The sequence below is a fragment of the Rattus norvegicus genome, chromosome 8 (genome assembly GCF_036323735.1).
Source record: "Rattus norvegicus strain BN/NHsdMcwi chromosome 8, GRCr8, whole genome shotgun sequence".
Classification (NCBI taxonomy): Eukaryota; Metazoa; Chordata; class Mammalia; order Rodentia; family Muridae; genus Rattus; species Rattus norvegicus.
The window spans coordinates 67,037,947-67,047,890 of record NC_086026.1 but is presented as its reverse complement, the minus strand read 5'-3'; the positions used below and the strand labels follow the sequence as shown (position 1 = coordinate 67,047,890).

At 47.5% G+C, this 9,944-nt stretch overlaps 1 protein-coding gene across 1 annotated transcript in view; it reads right to left on the bottom strand.

Moving 5' to 3' along the window:
• Positions 1-327: 327 nt before the first annotated feature.
• The window catches only part of Edc3 (enhancer of mRNA decapping 3), a 45,532-nt gene continuing 35,915 nt past the window's right edge, over positions 328-9,944 (bottom strand). Inside the window, exons 6-7 of the mRNA NM_001399316.1 lie at positions 5,946-6,163; positions 328-2,323 (exon numbers count right to left, since the gene is read on the bottom strand). Of these exons, the coding sequence (NP_001386245.1) occupies positions 1,989-2,323; positions 5,946-6,163 (553 nt within the window). The 3' untranslated portion in view covers positions 328-1,988. The remainder of the gene's footprint in view (positions 2,324-5,945; positions 6,164-9,944) is intronic.

The window sequence follows — 9,944 nt, the reverse complement described above, 5'->3', positions numbered from 1 at the left end:
GGGGTCACCTAAGACCATAGGAAAACACTTATATTATGATATATAATACCAGTAAACTGTTAGGAAGTTTCATATCAGTTTTAAGGTTGGTATTTGGAAGGTTGAGCACTACTGCACTAGAGTTCAGTAGTCTTGGCCTGAGGAGACTTGCCAGACCTAGAAAGGATCTTGCATTTTCATTTCAAGGGACATAGCTTACTATAGCTAGCCAAACAATCTGGTCACGCCATTATGTCACTGTGTACACACCCATACCCAACAATTCCAGTGATCAAGGTAGGCTCCTAGGGATTAGAAAAGCAGCACTCCCATCACTCTACAAAGCAGTTTAGATAGCACAGGTTACTGTCACTTTATTGTGCTGGCTTTGGGTTCCCCAAGAGCTGCATGCATTAGTGACAGGGTTGACCACCTGACTGAAACCAGCCATTGAGCAGGAACTGCCAAAAAGAGTTGGAGGAAGGAGTAACACACTTTCAACTCTAGGGAGGTCCAGGCCAAGAGCAGGGAGAACTACCTGTTAGCCACCTTCAGGACCAGAGTTCTACCTCATTTTATGCGTGTCTAGTAGCCTATGTCTAGTAACCTATACCGGCTGCCTGCTATAACCCTGCCTTTAGAAAAGAGGCCCAGTTTGAAAGCTACAAAGTCCTGTCGTGCAGCTGAGGCCCCCAATCCTTTGGCCTCTTTCTTGCAGTTGGAAATAACTAAAGAGAAAAAGATAGGAAAGGAAAAGCTATCACCATCTGTTCTGGCCATGTTCCTACAAGACAGCAGCCTGAAATTAAGGTACCAGGGTTTACCCATGTACCCAAACATTTTAGTGAGCCCATCTGCCTGTCCACCTATACCCCCTCAACTATTGATGGGCACAGCAGAAAGCCTGTGGGGAAAAACTTTACAAAGGTCTCTGCTAAGGCTCCAAGGCATGGTCCTATCCTACTAACCTGAAGGACCTAAGCCCAGGAAGATCCTCGATCTGAACATGTTCCTGTGGCTGAATCCCACCACTATGGCCATCTGGAACGGTTTGTTTTTGGCATGTTTGAGACAGGCCAGTAGTCCCATACTAGTCTGCATACCTGGGGAGGGCAACTATAAAGGATTAAAGCCTAAACATAAGAACTGGAGTGGAACCGTGGCAGGGGATGGGGGGGGGGCGGCGAGAGACAGGGAGAAGGGGCAGACGGAGTGTTATTCATGGACAAGGAGGTAGGAACTGATGGTAGGACTGAAGCACCAGGGAGCCTCCTATGGCTCAGCACCAAGCTCCCCCAGGGTCTCCCCAATACTGAAAAGCTGCATCCTGAAGGTCTGGTTCCCAACTAGGAGATGGGCATTATAGCATGACGGGCACAAAACTGCTAAAGGTGACAGCAGAGCAGCCAGCCCAAAATCTCACCATGGTCATCATCATCTTCAGGAAAAGTCCCTACATAAAACTGGGACATCTGAGGAGGGTCCAAAGTTTTCCAAACAAACTCTGGTGGCTTTGGGGGGGGAAGCAGAGACAGCACAGGTTTGTCTTCTGGATAGCTGCCATGCAGCCTGATCACATGATTACAGAAGAGTGTGTGCCTGGTTGCAGGGCCAGAGGAAGCATAGAACACAAAACCTTCTGAAATCAGAGTGGCTGGAGGCCCTAACAGCTCACCCCACAATGTGCCAGCCCATGTCCAGTGGCTGTAAACCTGAAACAGTCTTAGAGCTGCCTATGTCTGTAAACAAAGCCCCAATTGAATGGAGGCAGGGTAGGATAGAAAGCTACCTGGAGCCACTGGTCTACCCCTGACATACATGCCAGTGGGAAAGCATTCCCTGGTTAAGGGCAGGTGGCAGGCAAGTTTTAAGTATGTTTTGTTCTCTCACAGAAGAAATAAACCCAAGAGATAGTCTACAAGGTCCACAAAGCTTCACATCCTTAAGGCGTCCCTTGGTGGGTCTGGCGGCGGAAGTGCAGGGAATACAGGCCCAGCTGCCCAGAGCCTCTAGGCAGAGTGTAGGGGAATGACAAACTTGCAGCCAAAGGGTGAGTGGTAGTCAATGCCGACCTCCTGGAAGACTTGCTGGGGAATGCCAATGTCACACAGATAGACTCGACCTGCGTGCTCCCCGAGCGGCAGCGGCAGGCCCAGGGCCAGGGACCATTTGGCATCAATGCCCTGTTCAACTTCATGTACAGGAGGGTCTATGCTGAGCACTGGTGCCCGGTTCTGGTTGGCCCAGGCCACAGCTGCCTTGTACCAGGGCTGATCCCGCAGGAAGGCATTCTCAGGACAATCCAGGCAGTTGATAACCAGGTCCACAGGGCTGGTGGGGAGATCTGCAGATAGAAAGAACGCATCTGAAAATTCCTGGAGCAGACAGCAGGCCAGACCAGGGTTCCAGTGGTCCCAGAAACACCCGGCTTTCTAGATATTACCACTCCAGTGCCTCTCCAAAGGCCAGTCTTCTCAAGGGCAGAAGGCTTTCTTGCCTTGCAGATAGGGTTTTATATCTGACTAACCCTGATGATGTTATACATTTTGGAAAGGCAGTCAGCCCTCTCAGGATGCTCAGGGTCCAGCAGAAACACCAGCTGGCAACAGGCATTTCTACTCAAAAGCTGGCCTGTATATCCCACTCTAGCTAGCCTGCCCTGCTCTGGGAATTCCTCATGCAAATGGGTCCTTTCCTTCACTCAGCCCAAATTTAGGACTAGGAGGTAACAATCTCTGTTCTCCCAGAACCTAAAGGTTTCCCTAACAGCCAGTGAGATGGTTCAATGCTTTACAGAGGCACCTGCTGCCAAGCCAGATGACCCGAGTTTGATCCCCAAGATACACATGGTAGAAGGAGAGAACTGACTTCCCCAAGTTATCCTTTAGACCCTCACACACACGCTATAACATATGCATACCACACAAACTTAAAATGGAATAGCAATGCTTTGTTTTTCTTTTTAGAAAAAACTCCTCCTCTGCTCTGACCAGACTATAGTCCTCTGTAACAGTAAGAACAGGAAGTCTCAACATGTGTGCAAATCCAGGGTTAACCTAAGAAATTAACCTGATAGAGCAACAATGAGACTAAACTGCAGGGTCATTATCTGCAGGCCAGCTTCCTAAAGCAGCTACCATAGGAAGTTTTTTAGATAGCTAGAGGAAGGACTGGCTGGAACATGGCAGTGGTGGTTTGAATATGCGTGGCCCATGGGAAGTGCACTATTGGGAGGTGTGGCCTTGTTGGAGGAAATGAGTCACATGGGGGGTGGGCTTTGAGGTCCTATGTTTAAGCTTCACCCAAGGTGGAAGAGAAGCTCCTCCTGGCTGCCTGCAGAAGACAGTCTCCTTCTGCTGCCTTTGGATCAAGACATAGAACTCCTTCTGGAGCACCAAATCTGCCTGGATGCTGCCATGCTTCCTGTCATGAAACTGTGAGCCATCCCCAATTAAATGTTTGCCTTGGTCATGGTGTCTTTTCACAGCAATGAAACCCTAAGACAATAGCATACATCAGAGATTGTAGTGCATTCCCAGCACTCATTCTAGTGCTCAGTCTACAGTTAATGATACTGCTCAATCAGAGACTAGAAGCTTCCCTACTTACAACACGCGCATAAAGTTCCTGTGGGCCATGAATCCATCACTCACATGGAACCCTTTGTGTGCAGAGAAGCCTGTGGTTCTGGTCCAGTCCTCCTGACTTGCCACGTGGCCTCTGACTAGGTCTTTCCCTCTTTTTTTTTTTAAAGATTTATTTATTTTTAATGTATGAGTACACTGTAGCTGTCTTCATGCACACCAGAAGAGGGCACCAGATCTCATTACAGATGGTTGTGAGCCACCATATGGTTGCTGGGAATTGAACTCAGAACCTTAGAAAGAGCAGTCAGTGCTCTTAACCACTGAGCCATCTCTCCAGCCCCCGGTCTTTCCCTCTCGGACCATCTATCTTTGACTCCATTCTCACTTAAATCCCACTACAGTCACAAGTTGGCCCTACACCAGAACTGTGCTTCCTAAGTATCCCAGGCCTCCACACTGCTCAGTCTCACTCTCAGTCTTCCTGGGAATGAAGCTGAAACTCTTTCCTCCACATGACTTTCTGTTGTACCTCCTCCACCCTCTCTGACACTCCCTGGCTTCAGAAACAGAAGAACCCAGGTCCTTGGCTCCTCTTCCCCAACAACTTCTCTACCCCCACAACACCTGAAACTCCAGGCTGGATCCTCCCTTTTTTACTCCAGAGCCACAACATTTCCTGCTTGAGCAGCACTGGTTCCAACCCCTGAACACTCAAGAGACATCTAACCTAAGAGGTTCTTCCTCTGCCAAGTACTGAGGCCAAAACATTTAGAGCATTCTCTCATTCTTTTTCTCAGATGTCCTTTCATTTTATGTGTATATATGAATGTGTACTACATGTTAAAGGCCAGAAAACAATGTCAGATACCCTGAACTGGAGCTACATATGGTTTTGAACTGCCATGAAGGTGCTGGGAATTGAACTCAGGACCTCAGCAAGTAGAATGCTTCTAACCACTGAGCCATCTCTCCTTTGTCTTTTCGTTTTTTTTTTTTTTTTTTTGTTTGTTTTTTTTTTTAATTTTATTGGGTTGCCCAGGATGTCTCCAAGCTAAGAATCTCTCTGCCTAGGCCTCCTGAGCTGCTCACTGGAGTCATCCCTATTTCTTTCTTTCTTTTTTTTTTTTTTTTTTTTTTTTTTTGGAGCTGAGGACCGAACCCAGGGCCTTGTGCTTGCTAGGCAAGCGCTCTACCACTGAGCTAAATCCCCAACCCCGTCATCCCTATTTCTTCTTTTGCATCTTGATATTAAGCTGACTCTCCAACATCACAAATGATTCAGAAGCTAAGCATTTTCCATCACTCCCTCTATTTTAGCTACTGTCTCAACGATCTGCTACCTCTAATTCTCATAAGAGATTCTCAGAACCTTTCTGTAACCGGATCACCCACTCAAAGCCCAGTGCTTGTCTAGCAGCTGAGCTAGATAAGAAACAGGTTTGAGGGGGCTGGGGATTTAGCTCAGTGGTAGAGCGCTTACCTAGGAAGCGTAAGGCCCTGGGTTCGGTCCCCAGCTCCGAAAAAAAGAACCAAAAAAAAAAAAAAAGAAAAAAAAGAAACAGGTTTGAGTCTATGGGTTTGAGGTTAGCTTGGTCTACAGAATGAGTTCCAGGCCAACCATGGATATATAGTGAGATTCTGATTACAAACAAAAAATTGTCCTAGTATATAATCTCTCTGTTCTGCCACCAATGACCCTCCATCCCACCTAGAGTCAAAGCTCAATCCCTTGTGACCGACTTCCAGCATGCTCTGTCCTCTCTGCTATTTCACCCCTGACATTTAACACTCTGATCTGATGTCACTCACTTGTATGTCCACCTCTTCTGACCAGTGTGAATCACATCAGGGGAAACAAGTTTATTTCTTTGAGACAGGGTCTCACTACATAGCCCTAGAACTTGATATGCACCACCACACCCTACTGGGAAAATGGTTGAAAAATAAGTCATTTCCACATTTATTCCCAGAACTGGGAACAGTGCCAGTTCCATAAATATTTATGAAATGAGACAGTGGGTATCTATCTCTCTCTGAGTGGCAGGAAAAGGGCAGGGCCTGGGGTTTTTCTTCTAGGTAATTTAAAGACGTCCTTAGAAGTAAAACATTGTGTGTGTGTGACACACACACACACACACACACACACACACACACACACACCCCACAGATTCTGACTATGTAATCCCAGCTGACCTCAAACTCATGAACCTCCTGTCCCCATCTCCTAATAACAGATTTTAGGTGTGAGTCACCACCATATTGAGTGAATGAAGAAAATTCTCCCCATGTAATGCCTTTCTACTTGGTACCACTAGGTGGCACCACCAGACTGTCACAAAGTATTCTACCCTTGAGCTATACTCCAATGCTGATGCTCACCTCTTAGGCTGGACACTTGCTGACCTTGGGTCTTGCTGAAGAGAGACAGTTCATTGGTAATAGACTCCAGCATCTTGACAAAGTTGGGCAGAAAGAGGATGACTTGTACATCATGGTTGGCTAGGTGCCTCCCACAACTGATACCCTGAGCCCCCTTCACATGGGGCCCGCACAGCAGAGCTACTGTAGGCCTCTGGTGGACATTCTTAGGATTCAACCTAGAACACAAAAGTGGAGAAGCAGTTACTTGGACAGACTGGGTCAATCCCTTGAGTCCCTATCACAGAAACAAGTACTTGTTGTTCTGTGGGCACCTTATTCTCCATTGCTGACCAAGTTCTGGGCCCCAGAATAAACCAAGAGCACTACAAGCCCGCCATGCCTGTAATGTGGCATTCATTGCTTGTTCTTTCCACTGTTTCACCCAGAACAAGAAACACACAACCCTGTTTGTCCGAACTATGTTCTAACCCCAAAACATCTGCATGTGAAGAACAGTGAAGTCCAAACTCCATGTGGTGGAACTCCACGTGTTCCAACTCTGAGTCCCAGGCCTCTCAAGGGTAGTTGGCTCGCCAGCATGGTCAATCTCCTCATTCTTTCCTACAGATGTAAGGCTCTATCTGCCCATGCTTAAACCATGTCCTCTGGCCAAACAGCCCTTCATTTTTTTCCATAACATTTTTATTGATTATCTGGGAGTCTCACATCATACACCTCAAAATCACATTTACTTCCCAGTCCTCCAAGGTCTGTCTGCCACTCCTTTAACCCCCCTCCAAAAAGAGAAGGGAAAAACCCCCACAAGTTCAATAGTCCAATTTGTGTTGCCTATATACTCACTGGAGCATAGTCAAACTCCCAGTGGCCAGCCCTTAAAGACAAATAAGTCCTTCCCCACCTGTACCCCGCCAGAAGCATTCAATAGTGAGAGCTATGCTTCAGTGTCCTTATCACGATTGTCTAAGAGTTCTCTTTGATGGTTTCCTGTCTGGGTGCTGACATTTTGGGGATGGGGTGGAAGTTGTCACTAAAGCCTTTTCTATGTCCCTTTCTCAACCATGAGTCATCAATGCCACTGCACAAACAGCTAGCTCCCTTGCCCTGTACTGTCAGCAGGAACACGGAGCAAACTCTCCCAAGGCTTCTGGCAACAGCATGAACCATGGACCTCAGCATGGTCTCCAGTGGCAGCAGACCACAGATATCAGTATGACCCTCTGCTGTAGCACAGACCAAGCACACTAACATGGGCCAAGGACACCAATATGGTCCCCAGCAGCAGCCCAGCTCATGGACATCCCCAGGTGGCAATAGACCATAAACATCTGCATGGACCTTCTCTTACACCTGTCACCACTGTTGAGTCTCTAGTTCAGCCTCTCTCCACCACGCATGCACCTCTCTGCTCCCCTATCCTTCTCTCCTCTCCATATTTGTTCACTGTAGTAGCACTGGAAACTGCAGGATGTCACACAGTATTATTTTCTTGCCCAAACAGCTTTACATGCTAATATTCACTACAAGTTGTCGGTCTGGTTCAAGGCCTCTGGTCTCTGATGAACCATAAATACTGGACTATTGCCAGAACTCGTCTAGTATATCCTGCTACTGCCCAGAGTCAGGGTGATCATCTCGGGGTAGGCTCTAGGTGAGTTTCAGGCTGCCGCACACCTCCCTGCCCTTTTGGCTTCCCAGAGGCTCACTAGGTTCCACCTTCATACCCATAGCCCTCAGGCGGCATCCCATGTCCCGCCCATGTCTATCAGGCAGGGTTACAAGCTGAGGGCCAGCTGGCAGACTCAGGACCTGCTCCACTCAGCAACGTCTGACTCTGTAGGACCGGCTCCTCCACATGCCCCAGAAGCCTGCAGATGGAACAGATGCCCGATGGACCAACCCAGAGTGCTGGTTCTGGGCCAGGACAGCAAGCAAAGCCATGGGCAAGCAGGACCTCCACTAAGCACACAAGCCCTTCACTTTTCAAACTCCGAGCTCCCTTTTCTTTGAGCTCCAGATTAAAGCTTCACCTCACTCTTATGAGTCATGATAACTCTTCTTTTCTCAACTCCTATTGTCCCTGATTATTTGCCACTCATCCAAGGAACGCAGTGCTGTGGATGATGCTTCGTTACTTCCTGTGGAGTTACGTGAGCAAATGCATCGACCGAGATTCCCCACACACAGAAATCCTCAACTGAGATTCCTAGACATCAGGGCAGAACCTGCCTTGGAGCAGTCTTCCTGCTAGTCAAAGCTGCCATGTCTTTGTTTTATGACAGCCAATGCTAAGGAGGCTGAGATCAGCCCTAGAGGGGGCCACAAGGTAGAGATGAGATGAACCGTAAGATGTAGGGTGGGCCAGTGCCAATCACCACCCACAGAGGAAGATTTACAGGTATTGTCGAGACTAAAAGGAGTTTCAGGACTTTCATTCCCAAACATACTTGGGAGAACTTAGTACAATCCTCTAAACAGATGCCAAGCTACTCTCTACCCCATTATCTCTGCTTCTAGAGCAGTGGTTCTCAACCTGTATGTCACACCCTCTTGGGCCGAACAACCCTCTGCAGGATTCATTTAACAGATTACATTATGATTCATAACTAAATCAGTTATGAAGTAGCATCGAAAATAATTTTATGGTTGGGGGTCACCACAACATGAGGAACTGTATTAAAGGGTCGCAGCATTAGGAAGGCTGAAAACCACTGTTCTAGAGGAAATAAGACTTCCTTTACATACATGCTACAGAGTCCTGGCATCTGACTCAAGGGTCTACTCCCCAAGACCCTTCCTAACCCCATAAGCTCTCACCAGCATGAAAGCCGACTGGGGTCTTAGCACCCACAGCACCTCTGCAGGGTGAAGCTCTGGCACCATTATACCAGCAGTGTTACCTGGATGCTCCTTCAAGCTCCAAGCCACAGTTTGTTCCTCTTAAGTCATGGGTCTGTAACATTTCCCTTCAATGTGAAGCTCTGAGGAGCACATAAAATTCGGCTGTGAAAACGGCACTTGACACACACATTTGACAGACAGAAAACAATGTGTCTGACTTCCAAAGACTAGTAACTGCTACAAGGACAGAGATGCAACTGGAAAGCTCAGATTAAGAAAAACAGGCAAGGCTTGGTGGTGGCACACCTTTAAGACTAGCACTTCGGAGGCAGAGACAGGTGGCTCTCTGTGAGCTCAGGGCCAGTTGGGTCTACAGAGTGAGGCAAGTTCCAATGATGAGAGTTTGATTCCATGGCAGGCTGCAAATTGGTCGTTCAGGACATTAGGCCTAAACACCCAGGCTTTAGGCAGCTAGTTAGAAACTGCACTGCCATCAGAAATGTCCCACCACCTGGCCTGAAACGAGGACAATGGGTCAGCAGTTTCTAGCCAGACCCCATGTCCCAGTAATGAAATATCCTAGAGATGGAGTAAGATAAAGGTCACTGACTCTGCAATCCCCTAATGTGCTTTAAATCTGGCCTGTGAGGTCACTTAGTTGTCTATCTTGGTAATGGAGCGACCCCAACATGCTAGATTTCTGCAGAATAAAACACTCTGTTTGCATACTATTTAAGTCCAGAGTATCATTCTTGGGCAAATCATGGACCCTTACACCAAGACAGCCAGGACTATACAGAGAAACCCTGTCTCAAAAAAACCAAACAGACAAAAACCAAATTTTTTTTTCAAAACCAACCAAACACAGAAAAATCCTAAATGGATTAGGCACAGTGGTAAACACCTGTAGCCAAGTGCCTGCAAGCCTTGGCGCCTGAGGCAGGAGATTTGAGATAGCCAGGGCTACAGAGTAAACCTGTCCTTAAAAAGGAAGGAAGGAAAGAAGGAAGGAAGGAAGGAAGGAAGGAAGGAAGGAAGGAAGGAAGGAAGGAAGGAAGGAAGGAAGGAAGAAAAAAAGTAGTCCACTAGTCAGAAGAAGTCAGTGAGAGAAGAATACACTGGTGTGGACATGCATACCCTCTGCCCCGCACCAGTTTC